General features: G+C 38.9%; 1 protein-coding gene across 7 annotated transcripts in view; it reads left to right on the top strand.

The window, feature by feature from the left end:
• rgs3a (regulator of G protein signaling 3a) overlaps positions 1-18,562 on the top strand; it is a 245,008-nt gene that overhangs the window by 173,412 nt on the left and 53,034 nt on the right. Inside the window, exon 1 of one of the 7 annotated variants that reach the window (XM_080212401.1) lies at positions 8,415-8,462. The exons of 5 other annotated variants lie outside the window; for them this stretch is intronic. In XM_080212401.1, the coding sequence (XP_080068527.1) occupies positions 8,436-8,462 (27 nt within the window). In that variant the 5' untranslated portion in view covers positions 8,415-8,435. Of the gene's footprint in view, positions 1-8,414; positions 8,463-9,480; positions 9,535-18,562 lie in introns of those variants that run through there. One more of the 7 variants, XM_080212400.1, reaches the window with a different exon arrangement.

Here is an 18,562-nt window from a genome sequence, read left to right as displayed (position 1 = left end):
AATCAAATGGAGAATTTGTGCAAGAGAAATATTTTTCATTTCTATCGTCATTTATTTTGTTTAGACACATTGGGTGGTAAATTCGTCTTAGCACAAAATGGACAAAAGGGAATCGGTAACCTGTTTTACATTCTACTTGATTTTCGTTTCCATTGCAGTCAATAGGAAAGAAAATTGGGCGGAGTACAAAACGGTTGTCAGTTCACTGTTGCCCACTATACCGCCCAAGATGAATTTATATCCTGTTGTTTCTTGGTAATACTCAACATATGCTTGAAGCACTGCTACTTTATGTTTGAAGTACGAGCAGGAAAATAAGCTGTATTGTAGAGGGAAAAATCAATACTTATGAATTATAGTGGCTGACAGCAGTATAATTTATTCTGCAGCTTGCAGGCAAACATACTTCTTAGAAACCAAAGGCAGAGCCACAAAAGGACTGCAGGGAAGGTTAAAGAGACAAACTGTAACTTGACAGAATTAGAATTTTTAGCTATTTTTGGCACTGCATTTGTTGCAAAGTAGAGCACAAGAAAGCAGAAAAAGGCCATTTGGTTTCTCTACACCAAGAGTTGACTTTATTTGCAGTTTCCAGCACTATCGCAAAACTAAGGAGTTTTGACATAGAGGAAATTAATAACTGGATCAGTTCAGCTGGAGGTTACAAACGGTAGGCTGGAAGGTTGCATGTTGAGCTATTGCTGTATTTAGTATTTGAGGAGTAATTTTCATGATCATTGTCGATCCAACAAAATAATTTGTTGGTTCAGTATTGATTTTAATCATTTATGGAAGTGAGCACTACGTTTTTCAACCACAGGGAGACTGGTGTTTTTTTAAAAATTATTTGTGACATACCTTAAAACTTTTTCTTCTTTCCATTGATTTGTCCTACATAGCTAATTTAAGGTTACTTACGTGAATAAGTAGCATGATAGAAATTTAATTGTAATTTGCATAATAAAGAAATAAAAATTAAAAGTAACACCTTTGGAATTTTCCCCTCCTGCCAGCAGGACAGGGGCGGCAAATATACCAGATTGAAAAACAGTGGTTTCCCAATGGTGAGAAATGGCAGTGGAAACTTGCCATCCCAGCTGTCGTGGTGGGTGAATGACAGGTTGTCTTTCCCACCGAAGCTCTTTGAGAACTGGGTCATGTGTGCTAATTAAAGCTGCAACAATATAGAATTACCCCTCCCCCAGCCTATCTCCCCCTCTTTGCCAGTGTGAATTAACACCAGTACATTTCACAACTGGACGAGTTTGGCATGCACATGGCAAGAGGTTAAGATCACTTGTCTGAGAAGCCACTTCCAGGCGTGTGAAGGACCACATGATCCCAAATATAGTGCATTCTGAGGAGACGACCTGGGACGGAACATAAAAGGTTGCAGGATTAAGAACGTTTTTAGCTGGGGGTAAGACAGAGTTATTTGGAGGGAGGCATCAGTGCTGCCAATATTGCAATCTTGTTTGGTGGGGTGTGGCTTATTCATGGGGATAATCATTTTTACATGGAACTGCCAGAATCAGGGTGGGCAAGGGAACCGGAAGAAGTATCACAACACCAGGTTAAAGTCCAACAGGTTTATTTGGTGGCAAAAACCACAAGCTTTCGGAGCACCGCTTCTTCATCAGGTAAGTGGGAGTTCCGTTCATAAACAGGAAATATAAAGACACAAACTCAATTTACAAAATAATGGTTGGAATGTGAGTCTTTTCAGGTAATCAAGTCTTAAAGGTACAGACAGTGCGAGTGGAGAGAGGCTTAAGCACAGGTTAAAGAGATGTGTATTGTCTCCACTCACATTGTCTGTACCTTTTAAGACTTGATTACCTGTAAAGACTCACATTCCAACCATTATTTTGCAAATTGAGTTTGTGTCTTTATATTCCCTATTTGTGAACAGAACTCCCACTTACCTGACAAGGAAGCAGCGCCCCAAAAGCTAGTGGCTTTTGCTACCAAATAAACCTGCTGGACTTTAACCTGGAGTTGTGAGACATCTTACTGTGTTTACCCCAGTCCAACACCGGCATCTCCACATCATGGGGACTGTCACAGAGGAGGACGCACACTATCCTGAGGCACAGGCAGATCAGGATGTCAATGTGCCTTATGTCCAAGAGAAAAACTTCTAGGTGAGAGGAGGGTCAATGGGTGGTGGAGCTGAAGATCTGCTCAGCTGAACAACTGAAGGGGAACCGTGACAATCTATCCTACAAAGCAAAGGTCTCCCTATAGGGTCTGGAGGGCAGTGGAAGGAGGGGGAATTGTGTAAATGGGAGGCACCTCACACAAGGCTCACATGAGCCTTGACAAAGAGTGATGCCTCCATGCACAGCATGATTTAGGGGGCATAGGCCTAGCCTGAAAGGGTAAGGGGATGTTTGGGGCGTGTGATAGCTAATAACACAAGCAGCAAGAAGAAAAACCCAGGAATCTTCATGAAATGAAATGATTCATATATTTACAAAAATACTAATACTTTTTCTTAATTAATACTACATCCAAGTGCTCCCCCAACATCGGCACCTGAGGTGGAGATAGTCTGCTGGATATTAAACCCTGTTGTCGGTGATGACTTAAGTGAGCTTTCTCTGGGGACGAGGACTGGAGGGCCCCAATTTTGTTTGGGTCTCCTGCTCTGGGACAGGTGCACCCTCAGCAGTCTCAGAGAGTGAAGTTGATGGGGTTACAGCCAGAGAGGACTATGAGCCCATGGATGCCCTTGGGCGATGGAATTATCAACATTATCCGCCTGATGATCAAAGAACAGTACAACACAGGAACAGGCCCTTCGGCCCTCCAAATCTGCGCCAATCGTAATGCCTGCCTAGACTAAAACTGTATGCATTTACAGAGTACATATCCTTCCATTTCCATCCTGTTCATGTATTTGTCCAGATGCCCCTTAAATACCAGTATCAAACCTGCTTCCACCATTTCCCCGAGCAGTGAGTTCCAGACATTCACCATCCTCTGTGTAAAAAAAAACTTGCCTTCCTCTAAACTTTTCCCCATACACCTTAAACCTATGTCCCCGGATACTTTACTTTTCTACCCTAGGAAAGAGCATCTGACTATCCATTCTGTCCATGCCACTCATAATCTTGTAAATTTCTATCAGATCTCCTCCCCTCAACCTCGATCATTCCAGTGAGAACAAACCAAGTTTATCCAACCTCTCCTCAAAGCTAATACCCTCCAGACCAGACAACATCCTGGTAAACCTCTTCTGTACCCTCTCCAATCTGGTCTCCACATCCTTTTGATAATGTCTTGATCAGAATTGTCCTCCTACTTTTTGCTGCCTAAAGGCATGTAGTGGGGCCCCAAGACTATTTTGGCCTTGGTGCTAGTCAGGGTCAAGTCCAGTCCCTAAAGCTACTTTGGCAGCCCCCTCCAAACCTGTAAACTTTAGCAGCTTGAAGAGCAAGTGATGGACAGCATCTCCATCTGCAAATTGCCTTCTACTCCAAACTCCCCACCTGCTTCAACACCTTCTCTTCCTTGAGAAAACAACAATTTGTTTGGCAATGATAATCATAGTGAAAAGTAAAACTTTAAAGGTTCGGAAAAATGCTGACCATAAATTTTCAATCCTACTTCTTTATTTTTACACGTTATTTCCTGTCAGTGACAGCACCAATCTCACAGCTAGGATAAAGTGATGGTGTAAAGGATAATTTCTTTCAGGAAGCCAACAAAGTTTCTCATTATTTCATAAAAATCTTGCCTGCAGTGTCAGAAAAACTGCAGTGCAGTTCTTAAAATGATAATTTGAACTAGTTAATAGAAACTGCTCTAATTTAAATACTGCTGGGAAACAAAACAGTTTTCTAGTGATATATATTTTTTGAGGTTACTGCATTTCTGTATCATATAGATGGGTCGATTGGCCTACTGCTTCTATTTCTTATTCTTAGAATTCATTCTAGATGGGTGATGAATAGTGTAATTTTACTCCTCAAAATTGCATCCAAGCTATATAGTAACATATAATATTCAAACAAAATTAAAATATTAAATATTAAAATTATTAAATATTAATATTAAAACTGTACATTTTTTTGAAAGTGCAGCATAAAACATATTTTAAATGATTTAGTATGTATTATGATGCAGTAAAATTGACCAAATCATCAAGTGAGCTGTTATCTGGCTTTGAAGCACAAATATTTCATTGTGAACAGTATAGTTGGATCTGGTTGCATTTCATTATTTGATAGTTGTGAGCAGCTTTTCTTATTATCGACCTATACTTTCAGTAGACATTAACTTGCATCTATCTCTTGATTATTCCAACACGAGTAAAGCCTGTTAATCACATAAATTAACTGATGCAGCAAAGGCTGCACTCCAAAGGACAGGGAGAGGACAATAATACTGCAGCCCTGATTCCCTGACCTGCGCTTCTCTCAAGTAAGACTCAAACTGGCAATTTCAGGTGTATCATATTGGTGGTGCACAGAAGTCCATTTTGATTACAATTTAATAGTGACTAGTAATTCCTCAAGGAGACTATCTCTGTAGCTATTGGGAATAAAAATTGACTTTGACGAAAAATTGGATTTGATGGTGAGATTGACAGTGCATGTCCTGGGATTGAGCAAAAATGAGAGCCATAGTGCAGCAAGTATGCATTAATTCTGTGATTTAAATATCAAATGGTACTTCAAATGAAGTTCAAGCTGTATAAGAGAAACTGTGGAATGCTGCAGAAATTGTTTGCATTGCTGTACCATAAATGGTAATAGAAAATAACAAATGAAGTTTGTAGTGTGAGCGTGAGCTTTTGTTAAGATAATAGTCTTAGATATTCTTCTTATTAATATTGTAATGTCCTCTGCTGTAATGTTGATAATTCTGCAATAAAACTGAAGTATTCAACTTTAAAATAAAAACAAAAAGTGCTGGAGAACATTGGGCAGGTCAGGCAGTGTCTGCGGAAAGTAAAACAGGGTTTGAATAGCCAGAATTCTCCGGCTGTTCAAACCCCTCTGCCACTGTCAAGGAGGACAGAGAATTTGGCGTTCAGCCAAATCACTGTCCGCTGCAGCAGAATGGGAGAATCCCACTGGCACGAACAGCTGGAGAATCCCACCTAATGTTTCAAGTAGATGCCTTTTGATAGTAGTGTTTTCCATTATTTTGTCTATATCTCAGATTTTCAGTATCTGCAGCATTATGCTTTTATTTTCATTATTTAATTTGCTTTATTTGCATCAATAAGTCTTGTATATTTTTCTGTAAAATTCATGGTACGATCAGTCACTTGAATATTGTTCTGCTTTCTCCTCAAATCTCCTAAACTTTTCCTGGTTTTTCATTTTACCACCAAGCTGTTTTTACTCTTCTGTCTTCCTATTATTTCCAAATTCATAGTGTGATGGACTTTGTGGGGTGAATTTTACTGTCCCACTTGCCACAGGAATCAGAGCAGGCAAGGGTCAGACCATGGAAAGATCCATGTACCTCAAGTGGGATTTTCCAGTTTCGAACGCAGCTGGAAAATTCCGCCCTGTATGTGAATTCCAGCTGAAACTATATTGCAGTCATCTGAAGAGTTTATGTGTTAAGTAAAAGAATGGTTTACAGACAATAGGAGTAAGCACTGGCAGATTGTGACAGTTATTGCAATGTTGACCTACCTATTTGTATTTATGTAACTCCATTCATAATGAACATTCCTGTTCATCAAATTTATAATATTCTTAATGTTTGCATTGGAAAATGATATTGTGCTATTTTGCATCTCAATTTCTTGCTGTTCATTTACAGTAGTATGCTTCCTTTGTCTGCTAATGGTTGATAATAGCTGATTGACTCTCTAACTTTTTAAGTCATGGTTCATCTCATTATCTTGGAAACCTAATGTGCTCTCCTTGTTGTAATTGAAAGGAAAGTTTATGGGGGATAAAAGCTAACTGCATACTGTAGTGCAGACTGCATTGCACATTTTATATTAGCCCGATTGCAGGATTTGAATAAAATTCTTTTAAATCTTAGAAGGTACAAGTTAAATATTAAAACAGGGAACAAAGAAAATTACAGCACAGGAACAGGCCCTTTGGCCTTCCAAACCTGCATCAAACATGCTGCCCAATTTAACTAAAACCCCCTACCCTTCATGGGACCATATCCCTCGATTCCCATCCTATTCATATACTTGTCAAGATGCCACTTAAAAGTCACTACTGTATCTGCTTCCACTACCTCCCCTGGCAATGAGTTCCAGGCACCCACTACTCATTGTGTAAAAAATCTGCCCATACATCTCCTTTAAACCTTGCCCTTCACACCTTAAACCTATGCTCTCTAGTAATTGACTCTTCTACCCTGGGAAAAAGCTTCTGACTATTCACTCTATCCATGCCTCTCATAATCTTGTAGACTTCTATCAGGTCTCCCCTCCGTCGCTCCAGTGAGAACAAACCAATTTTCTTCAACCTCTCCTCATAGCTAATGCCCATCGTACCAGGCAACATCCTGGTAAATCTTTTCTGTACCCTCTCCCAAGCCTCCACATCCTTCTGGTAGTGTGGCAACCAGAATTGAGCACTATATTCCAAGTGCGGCCTAACTAAGGTTTATAAAGCTGCAACATGACTTGCTGGTTTTTGAACTCAGTGCCCCAGCCAATGAAGACAAGCATGCCGTAGGCCTTCGTGACTACCTTCTCCACCTGCATTGCCACTTTGAGTGACCTGTGTACATGTACACCCAGATCCCTTTGCCTATCAATACGCTTAAGGGTTCTGCCCATATAATCCATGTTGTGATACAAATCGCTTGCTTCGTTTTTTTAAAAAACCTACTTTGCTGATGAGCTTTAAATCTTCAGATAACTTCTTCCCGTACAAAGCCGAATCATTTACAAATATTATTACCACATTTACTTCCAAACTACAGAGACTATATAACAACGAATAAACTAGTATAATTGTTAGATGAGTAGAGAAATTTTGGAAAGTGGTCTAATCATGAAGGTCACCAGACTATATTGAAGCTTGCTGCCCAACCAGTAAATCTGTTGCAAGATAGTATAGTGATCTAATCAACATGATTTGAATTGTAAAGCATTGATCTTTGAAGAAAGGCTGGGGGACAAATTTTAAGAACTTAATTGAGATTAAGTCCATGTTGAATGTTTTTGTTAAGATTGCTGTGTGTATTTGTGTGTGAGAGAGACTAATGTCTAAGAGAGAGACTAGGGTGAGACACTGGGGTTAGAGAGGGAGAGGGTTGATTGGGGCATATAATGTATATTAATGTCATGTTGGAAGGAAAAAGGCAATTGAATTTTGAAGCCATCTAATTGCTTCACCTGCATTTTGTTGACAGATAGAAAAGGTCAAGGTTTATGGCTTACATTTATGAGACAGAGATTTTAATTTCTAATACCTGTTAGAGGGAGAGAAAAAGAAAAGTACAAATTTAGAGAAAGGAACCAGGTGCTTTCTTCCTTAGTTTAATTTGGTTTCTTTTTAAACAAAACTATTTCAATTTTTACAACAAATAAAACCTCTTTGAGGAAAACAAGTAAAAAAAAGGTCAGTAGGAGGCAAGCTGTTTGAGACAGAAGGGGTTGCTGGCTTTCTTAGATGAGGAAGGTGCCCTAATGTACATTGTTCTCGTGTAACATATCTTAGTTTCAATTTTTCAATCCTTAATTAATTAACTCTGGTGAGTTTTCATAATGTCTGTTAACGTTGGCCCTGAAGTTAATGTATGGGATACTTGTGTTTAAGTGTTTATTCTTTCTGTGGTGTTATCAAAGGTGCAACCTGTTTGAGACAAGTGGATTAACATCTCAGTTAAACTAACCAAGATTTCAAATACATGCTGTAAATGTTTATACAGGAGTGACCCAAGGCATAATCTCAGAGCCCTTGTTATTACTATTAGTTGAAAAGTCCATTGCTATGACCTCAGTACTATTCAGTACATAAAATGAAATTGTAATGATTGATATTAATTGCATTTTATTAAGTGAAAGTGGAACTATAAAGCACTTCATTATTTGTATATCTGTCAGAAAGCAATTCCTTTTGGAACCCAAATAACAGATAGGGTTAATGTTAGAGAAATTGGGCACACAAAAAGATGCAAAAAATGCCTTGGGAATGATTTTGTTTTCTAGGTAGCTCCTAGTATAGCATATTGACTGATGTGTGCATTGATAAATGACCAGAGGTCTGACAGACTCCAGAAGCATTGCCTTGGTGCTGATTACTAGATGTGTGTAGGTATGCTAGTGTTATCTCCTCCCTTCTGTCCTGGTTATATTTATCCATATACTTGCATGAGCGTAGTGGGTTGTTAATTTTTCACAATGGAAAACAGTTTACTGCATTGCCACAGGGCATCTTGTGAAGTGCAACATTCTTGTTCCAGTATGTGTTCATTTCAAGAATAGCTCACCAGCTATGCCTTTCCTCACTCTTGTTCCTAAGGTATGTATCAATACGTTTCCATGACTTTTAAACTATGGAGGTTAGCTTACAGTCTATTCATTATTAGTTAGTTGATAAGTGTTTCCTCTGTGCTTAATCATGGATTGTTGTGTAATGTTTATTGCTATCTCTAAAGTAAATTTGAATTTGCAATGAACTTTTAGCTGCTGCTTGCTTTAATGCTCTGTTGACTTGATACGCATAAGTTTTCGGTTTGCAAGTAGATTTTCTATCCTTAATTTGTATTCAGTTGTAATAGGTTAAGAGCAGATTGGTTGCTAGAGTTTCCACTGTTGTTCAGTCCAGCCTGATTTAAAATTCAAATTCCTGAGTAAAAATGAATTTAACTGCATATTTTCAATAACAGGTCTTTTTGCTTGTCGAATAGGGTAGCTCAGTTTTAAAGACTGTTCAACTCCAGTATCGGAGGTCTTTTCTTTTCATCCACGTTTGTCAGATGACAGTCTTCAAGGTTACTTGATATGGTTTTGCTCACCAAAACCTTTGGTGTTTTTCTTTTGGCTGGATTACAATCAGGAAACTGAATTTTTCTATATATCTGGTAGGATTTAGATTATTTAGATTATTTTTGATAGAATTAGATTGTTGACCAGACATGTAGGCAGAAGATTGCAATAAATACAAAAATTCAGCTCCTAACAAACATTTAGTTCCTCCAAAAGCTAGCAAGTATTTTCTGATAGAATAATTTACTCTTTATTGCTAGCCCTATTACAATCCTTGTAACATGTATTGAAAATTATGTTTTGTCAATTTATATTTTTCCGGAATTGCATGAGATATATTGCTATGCACTCAAGTGAGTTTAGCAATTGCATTTAAATATTAATTGCCATCATTCAACAAAAGATATGTTGAAATATTGATCAGATTGTTGAAGCCCTTGTGTGCAACTTCAGTTATGGCCTCTGTTAACCTAATGGGGGAGCCAAACCTTTTCAGCTGAATTGCAGGTCATATATTAACATATTGGGACTGTTTAACAACATGTGCTACACCAAGAAGATGAGAAATGTTTTACATTAAGTGCAAAGACAAAATTAATGATATGGTAAGTGTTAACTTATGTGAGCATTTCATGAGCTGAAGTTTTTACTTAAGAATATATTACAATATTTTTAAGAATATTTATAATTATGACAAAAATATAATTTACCAATCTCATACAAACAAAATAAACTAGCAGAGTCTATGATAGATAAAGTTGTTCTGTTACGAACAATGGGAGCAGTCACATGGTATGAAAGAGAACTCTTTAATTTGTATCATAATTGTTTACATGATTTTGATTTGGGATTTTACTGTTCTATCCTTTCTATTTACAATTTTGGAACTCTTTCACTTGAACGCTGGATGCCTAGTTTGTAGATTTGCGACCTTCACTTGTCTCTATTTTAAAACTTATCAGCTGCAGCCATTACACAATGGACAGGTTAACTTTCATGGAGCCAGGATGATTTAGCAAGCCAGAAGTATTGTGTTTTCAACTAATTTTTTTCATATCAATTTAAAGTTAGCACATTCATTGCACATTTTCTATGTGCAAAATAGTCATTTTGGAAAATGTATTTGTATCATCAATCTTCAAAGTTGATATTTTCAATAGTGCTCTAGTGCAATTAAAGCAAGGGAACAAATGTGAAAGAAAATTACTGCTGACATTTTGCCATGAACTTGTGACCAGATGACAAAATATTGTTATTCACTGAACAGGAATTGGACAGTTATCACTCACATTATTCAGAATTATTCTCTGGTCGTCTGTGTATAGAACTTGCAGAGTAGAAAAAGGACACAGGAATAATGTGATCGGTTAAGTAAATTCAGACGTGTTTAAGGTTCAAATATCTAAATTACCTCATTTGAACTACTCACAGCAGTTGTAGTTCACTTTTGCTTTATAACCACAAAACCTCTTTACTGCTATCCTGCAGCGCTATTTGATAATTATGTTTAATATGCTGTTCATGAACAAGCTAATTTCTAACTTTAGAATGTTATGATAGTGGTTAAAAAAACACCTTTAGCTATTTTATAACTTTTATTGTGGATTGGCTGTTCTTAACAGAGGAATTACATTTGCACAGTTCTTATGAATTTTCAAAGTTTATTTTGAAGTAACTAACTTATCATTTAAACAGAATTGACATTTGAAAACAATAGCTTTCATTAAGCAATTTTTAATTGTTGGCTTTTAAGCTGCTCCTGTGTAACCCTGTAAATTGTGGAACGTGAGATTTCTAGCAGTTTTTAATTGCACTGTTTAAAAACTCAGAATCCTAAATAGGTCACATTACTATTATAAATGATGGAAAGAAAAATATGTTTTCTAATCAAGTCAAAATGGTGCTTTAAATAGTTTTATGATAATATGGCTCATCATATAATATGCTTTTGAGTTCTGAGAAGTACATACCAATTTGGCAAGAAATGTACTTGTAACAGGACTTGTCTGTGATTAAACTGGAGTGGTTAATTGGAACTGTACCTTTTCTACAGTTATTGCCAAACCTTGCTTCTGTATAATGTTGCAGTAGTTAGTCTAGAATGTATATCTGCATTCATTTAAAAGTAAAAGATTTTCTGCCACATTAAGCATATAATTTACACAATGATGCTTCAGACAGAGTTTAACATCTGATTAACCCTGTACATGTACAAAGTTCATTAAGGTACCATCGTCAGGAACAAAAAAAAATGATTTGCTGACCTTTATATCTAGAAAACTAAAATACTATGGATTGAAGTCATGCATCAGCTATACAAAGCCCTGATTAAGACCACATCTGAAGTAATGTGAGCAGTTCTGGACATCCTGCCTCAAACAAAATATTGTTCCTGGAGAGAGTACAGCACAGTTTTACCAGAATGACTGCAAGGATTAAATTATAAAGTGTGATTACACAAACTAAGATTAATTTCCTATAATTTATAAGATTGAGTAATTTTATTGAAGATTTTAAGATATTAGGGAGAACTGGAAGGATACCTAAAGAGGATGTTTCAACTGGTTGAAGGCTGTAGGACTAAGTGACATTGATCTAAAAATTAGAGTCAATCTTTTGGGATTAAGGTTAGGAGACATTTCTACGTGCAAAAGTTGATGGACGTTTGGAGCTCTGTTTTGAAAATCACTGTTGATGCTATCCTAATTCTTAATTTTAAATCTGAAATTGATAGATTTCTAACAACCGGGGTATTAAGGGACAAGAGGTAAAAATTGGAATTTGATAGGATTTTTGTCCCTCTGTGCAGTGTGTATTATAGCAGTTGGAGGCATTGTGCTGCTTGTTGGTGGCAGGATCTTATGGCCCCACCATTGTCGCTGCTGGGAAATCCGTGATGGAGGTCTGCTGTCAGCAGGGCCGTAAGATCCAGCTGGAATGAATGCCAGCAAGATTTCAGCAGTGGAGTCAGGTCATAGGTTGGCCAAAATCTCACTGAATGGTAGAATAAGCTCGAGGAGCTATTACTCCTGTTCCTATGTTTCTAAATGTTCAAACGGTACAAAAGTGTTCATGTTATGTTACTAATAACCCAGAGTCATAGAATCATAGAAATTTACAGCATAGAAACCGGCCCTTTGGCCCAACTTTCCCGTAGGTCTAGACTAACAATCTGGAGACATAGGTTCAAATGCAACCACAGCGATTGTGAAACTAAGTTAATCAAATCTGACATTTTAAAAAAAAACTCACATCAGTAAAGTTGACCATGAAATAGTGGATTGTTGTAAAAGCCCAGCTAGTTCACTTACATACATTAGGGATGGAAACTTGCCATCTTTATCTGTTAAGGCCGATACAAGACTCCAGGTCCACAGCAAAGTTGACTCAGCTGTCTTCTGAACTGGCCTAGCAAGCCACTCAAATGTACCAAAACCACAATGGAAAGCTATAATTCTAACAGATGATCGGGATTCAAGAAAATAGCTCGAAAGTGATTAGAGATGTCTCACAAATGCTTACCTGGCCAGCCATACCCACATCCTATAAATAAATAATAAAAAAGGAACAGTTGTGAACTCGGAATACATACTTGCAGGCAATCAACATTTTGAATTCATTGTCTGTGTTTGCAGTGAACATTGCTGTCACTTTCATGCCTTGTGCTACTCCAAGGTGTGGAACTCTACTGCATGCTATGGGAGGATATTCTCATAATTGTTTGCAAGAGTAGGAATTGTCACCAACTTTTTCAGTAGAGCAGCAGTTGCAAAACACAGTTTTTGCCACAGTAATCTCTTGAAGAAAACTTGAAATGTTAGTTATGTCTGCATCTTAAATTATGGCAAGCCAGTCCCCTCCTGCACATTTATTTTATACCGAGTAGCATTGTAGAAGCTGTAAGGATTGAACATCATCCACACAATCCCAGGAAGTAAAAACTGAAGCTCAGGTTTGGAATACATCCAATGAAATATTTTTGTCCAATCAGTGTAGGTGCCCATAAGATCTTCCTAGCTAGCATAAAGATCATTATGGCCATGTAATAAGCATTCATGGCACAAAATATCACTTAATTACTTAACATTACCCTCTAAAGGAAGAGTCTGTTGGCGCAGAAACGAGCAGCTATTTTGAGTTGCTAATTTTTGATTGTGTCTATATCAGGTATTTTTTGATTCCCTATGTAATTTTCTATGCTAGTAGGCATGTGCAAGAGCATTCATTTTCTTGTATAGACAGTATCTTAATGCTTTTTTTTATGCCTTTTGAAATTGGACTGTGTTACTGTTGCATCTTGATCTTGATTTTTCATTATCCATCTTGGTACTTGTGCATTAAGCCTGCCTTTTATAAAATTAAATTGGCTAATGAGTCTGATTACATTTGGTAGGCTTCTCTTGCTTCTTAGATAATTGGAAAGAGGCATTAGACAGAATTATTCAACCAATGGTAAATAAATCAAAAGCTAGAAATGGAACCTGCACCTCATCATTTATTAGTTCAATGCACTAAATTGTAACACATTACACACAAAACTATATTTATAGTGACGCAATCTCATAGCCTTTCAGATTGTGCTCACTAATTAAGGTTCTCTGCAATATTCCATGACTTAAGGAAATACGTAAATTATTTAATTCTTCATTATTTTGTCTATGGAACTGATATTGCTGAGTTGCTTCCTAACTCCTGAATGAGATTAACTCCATTTAAGATTATTAGTTTATGATAGATGCACAAGTTTCCTCTAAATGTTTGAAAATCATTGAATGTATGCTGTCACAAACACATTCAATTATGCATAAAAATCCATTTAGCCTCAAAGTCTGGATAGCACTTTTTGTTGTCTAGACTACCAATCCAACAAGTCACAAGTTTAATGATGCCAACCAATGAGCATCATGATATTGACTAGTAACACGAAATAGAATTACATGCTCCCTCAGGTATATGGGCAGGAGGCAAAACATTCAATGTAATGCCTTGGGCATCATTCTTGTCACCTTCCCACTCCCTGCAATTTTGGGCACAGCAGGAGAGGTGCCAGGCAGCTCACCCACCCTGAGCCAATTGTTGTCCTCAAATGACCAATTAAAGGCTACTTAAGTGCTTCCTGCGGCCCTGCCACAACTTTTCCTGCAGTGGACAGAAGAAGAAGCCCAGCTTGAAGCTCGCCAGGTCCCACTTCATGGGCTATTGGCAAAAAAGGAGAGTACACCCTCAACAAGCCTCATGCGTCCAATGGAGCCTCCCACCCCCCACGTCTGCAAGAGAGCAAACTAGAAACTTCAGAGATTGGATAAGTCAGAAAATATTGACGGGATGTTTCTTCTTGTTAATTTGTTCTGTACCCAATGCAATGCCGACCATAAAATGAACAAAAATTGTCACCAGCTACCTATTACCATTTAAAACTTGTCCCAATCTTATTAAACACAAAAATCAAAACACGTTGTTTAATTAAAATAAGGAAATGAAATAAATTTTGCTTTGAGACATGTTCTGCTTAACAGTACACTGCATATGATTCCATTAAATATTTTGTTCGTACTCACATTAATTAAGTTACAGCAGACCCGCAGTATACTTGCTAAGGACATTTCATGTTAAATTTAAAATCTCAAACAGGGCCATTCTGTCTGGGGCAGTGAAGGCATATGTATCTGTTTTTTGCCTTCTATTTAATTTCAAGTAATATTAAAACAATGCATTTAATCACAGGTTTTACAGAGCCAAAGGAGACTGTTGAGAATATTTGGTCTATGCAGTGATGGTCCTCCACTGAGGCAGTCTATTCCATTCTATTCACATACTTATCCACTCACTTCAGATGAGGCCTTAGGGCAGGATGGGAAAAGAGTCAGGAGCACTTTAAAAATAGCATGATGGGCCATTCCTGCCATTGGTGTTTTCTTCGGGATAGGAGAAGATGAGCTCCAGAATCCTGTTCATTTTTGGAATGAGACCAATTAACAAGTCAATTGTCTGGACATGGGCTAGGAAGCATGAGGACTATAAAATGGTTATGGAAGGGGACTGCCCATCATTTCCCTGCCACCATGCCATTTTGCCAGAGTTGGAAAAGGGCAAATTTTCCCTTCCATCCAAATGCCAATTGAGTCATTAAGGGTTTCTCCCCAACAGCACAGACATTTTACCAGCAGCATGTGAAGCCCCTCTGCTGCATTGAGCGTTCACTTGGTGAACATAAAAATCAAAACATCTTGTTTGTTTAAAGTAAGGAAATGAAATAAATTTTGCTTTGAACCACGTCCAAAGATTTCCTTTCGGCTCATCATGGAAGCAGCCCTTCTATTTGTACACACTATGTTCTACAGAGAGTCCCCCGCTGACAAAGGCTGCCCTCATGAGTACGTCTTCCCTCCATTCACCAACCCTCCTCCACATCACCTGCCCTTGACCAAGAACTCATTTATCTGGTTGGAGGGTGCAGTGTGCTTTCCTGATCTCTTCTGGATAAGTCCCAGGAATGACTCCCAGGAATGTAGTACTCAGCACTACAGAGCTGCCGGCCCTCTGATTGATTGGCAGCTCTTGGAGTTAGGCACCATCCTTTAAAGGGATAGGAGCTCTGAATCCAACTAATTAGGCTGAGGCAGGGTCACCCATCGGTTTCAGGTCTGTTGTTGTGCCAATAAAATTCTATGTGATTGGCTCAACATTCCCAGAGTAATTGATCATGTACCTTAAATGGTGTCTTACAAATGGTACTTAATCCCAATCCAAAATTTAAAAAAAGAATTGAATCCTGGACTTGGACAGTGAGTACTGAAGGAACCAGATTTAACTTCTCGGTAAGAGCTGGAAGATAACTGATTTGATTTTTGATTTGATTTATTACTGTCACGTATATTAACATACAGTGCGAAGTATTGTTTCTTGACGCTATACAGACAAAACATATCTTTCATAGAGAAGGAAACAAGAGTGTGCAGAATATATTGTTAAAGTCATAGCTAGGGTGTAGACAGAGATCAACTTAATGCAAGGTAAGTCCATTCAAAAGTCTGACAGCAGCAAGGAAGAAGCTGTTCTTGAGTTGGTTGGTACGTGACCTCAGACTTTTGTATCTTCTTCCAAAGGAAGAAGGTGGAAGAAAGGGCGCATGGGTCCTTAATTATGCTGGCTGCTTTGCCGAGGCAGCAGGAAGTGTGGACAGAGTCAATGGGTGGGAGGCTGGTTTGCGTGATGGATTGGGCTACATTCATGACTTTTTGTAGCTCCTTGCAGTCTTGGGCAGAGCAGGAGCCATACCAAACTGTGATACAACCAGAAAGAATGCTTTCTGTGGTGCATCTGTAAAAGTTGATGAGAGTCGTAGTTGACATGGCAAATTTCCTTAGTCTTCTGAGAAAGTAGAGGTGTTGGTGGCCTTTCTTAACTATCGTGTTGGCATGGAGGGGGGAAACCAGGACAGGTTGTTGGTGACCTGAACACCTAAAAACTTGGAGCTCTCGACTCTTTCTACTTCATCCCCATTGATGTAGACAGGAGCATGTTTTCCTTTATGCTTCCTGAAGTCAATGTTTGTACCTATGTGGTCTGCAAGCCTATCCTTTAAATATTTCACGTCTTGGTTTGCAGGATTGAGGACTATGCCTCCTGGCTTTTTTTTAGCTGACATTTTGTTTCTTGACATTGAGGAAGAGATTACTGTTGCTGCACCAATTCACCAGATTCTCTATCTCATTCCTGTACTCTGTCTTATCATTGTTTGAGATCCAACCCATTACAATGGTGTCATCAGCAAACTGGAGGGGAAATCAAATTGGAGGGGAATTTGGCCACAGTCATAGGTGTCTAAGGAGTATAGTAGGAGACTGAGGACACAGCCTTGTCAGGCACCGGTGCTGAGGATGATCGTGGAGGAGGTGTTGTTGCCTATCCTTACTGATTGTGGTCTGTGGGTTAGGAAGTTCAGGATCCAGTCGCAGAGGGAGGTGCCAAGGCCCAGGCCATAGAGTTTAGAGATGAGTTTCGTGGGAATAATAGTGTTGAAAGCTGAGCTGTAGTCAATAAATAGGAGTCTGACATAGGTGTTCTTGTTATCTAGGTGTTCCAGGGTTGAATGCAGGGCCAGGGAGGTGGCGCCTGCTGTGGACTTGTTGTGGCAGTAGGCAAACTGTAATGGATCCAGATAGTCCGGGAGGCTGGAATTTATTTATGCCTTGACTAACCTTTTGAAGCACTTCATAACGATGGATGCCAGAGCCACTGACCAATGGGTTTTTCTTGGGTACTGGGATGATGGTCGTCTTCTTGAAGCAGATAGGGATCTCAGATTGTTGTAAAGAGAGGTTGAATACCTCCGCCAACTGATTCATGCACAATCTGAGTGCACATCCGGGCCGGTTGCTTTCCATGGGTTGACCGTCAAGAAAGCTGCTCTGACATCTGCAATGATGACCCCAGATACAGGTTCATCCAGGGCTTCCAGCGTGGAGGGCATGATCTTGCTGACCTCTTGCTCAAAATGGAAGTAGAATGCATTGAGCTCATTAGGGAAGGGTGCGTTGGAGCCAGCAATTTTACATGCCTGTTATGTCCTACAGACCTTGCCATAGTCAACGGGGGTCGGTGTAGCTAGCCTGGGACACTAGCTTGGTCTGATATTGCCTTTTGGCATCTTTGATGGATCTCCTTAGATCATATCTTGTTTTCTTGAATGCCTGAGACCTGGACTTCAGCAAGCAGTGGATTTCCCTGTTCATCCATGGTTTCCGTTTGGGGAACATATGGATTTGCTTCTTTGGCACAGTCTTCTACACACTTACTAATGAAGTCAGTTACTGTCGTGGTGTACTCGTTCAGGCTGGTCAGAGTTTTTAAATACTGACTAGTTCACTGATTCCAAGAATTAGGAGATCATCCAGTTCCTCAGACCAACGTTGCATGACTCTCTCTGATGGATTCTCCCGCTTCAGTTTTTGCTTGTAAGCTGGGAGCAGGAGCACAGCCTTGAGGTCTGATTTGCCAAAGTGTGGACGGGTGATAGAGTGGTAGGCATGTTTGATATTTGTGTAGTAGTGGTCTAGAATGTTTGGGCCTCTGGTAGAACAGGAGACATGTGGTGGTAACCTGGTAGTAAGCTGTTGAGCTTGGCCTAATTGAAGTCCCCGGCCGCAATGAACAAGGCCTCGGGATATTTTGTCTCAAGGCTATTCGTAATAGTGTATATTTTGTCTGGCACAATCTTCACGTCCGCATGGGGTGGGATGTAAACTGCCATCACGATAATGGAGGTAAACTCCTGTGGAAGGTAATAGGGGCGGTATTTTAGCGTCAGGTATTTTAGGTCTGGAGCAGAAAGTTGCCAGTGTTGCTATGTCTAGGCACCATGAGGTGTTGATTAGGAAGCAGACTCCACTTCCCCTAGCCTTGACTGCTCATTATCACAGAAAATATTGACTTTTGATATTTTATATTTACTGGCATTTGGATCCTCTGTGCCCGAGACTTGTATTGAAAACAAAATCCATAGTTACCAGATTCATGTGGGAGTAAGTCTGGAATATGAACGTACCGTGAGCAAAACTTCTCACTAGAGTTATTTCAATTGAAGAATGGTTGGAAGGTGCCATTACTTGATCAACCATCTGTTTTACAAAC

This window comes from Carcharhinus amblyrhynchos, chromosome 25 (assembly GCF_965287045.1).
Source record: "Carcharhinus amblyrhynchos chromosome 25, sCarAmb.v2.hapA, whole genome shotgun sequence".
Lineage (NCBI taxonomy): Eukaryota > Metazoa > Chordata > Chondrichthyes > Carcharhiniformes > Carcharhinidae > Carcharhinus > Carcharhinus amblyrhynchos.
This window is presented reverse-complemented; position numbering and strand designations above follow the sequence as displayed.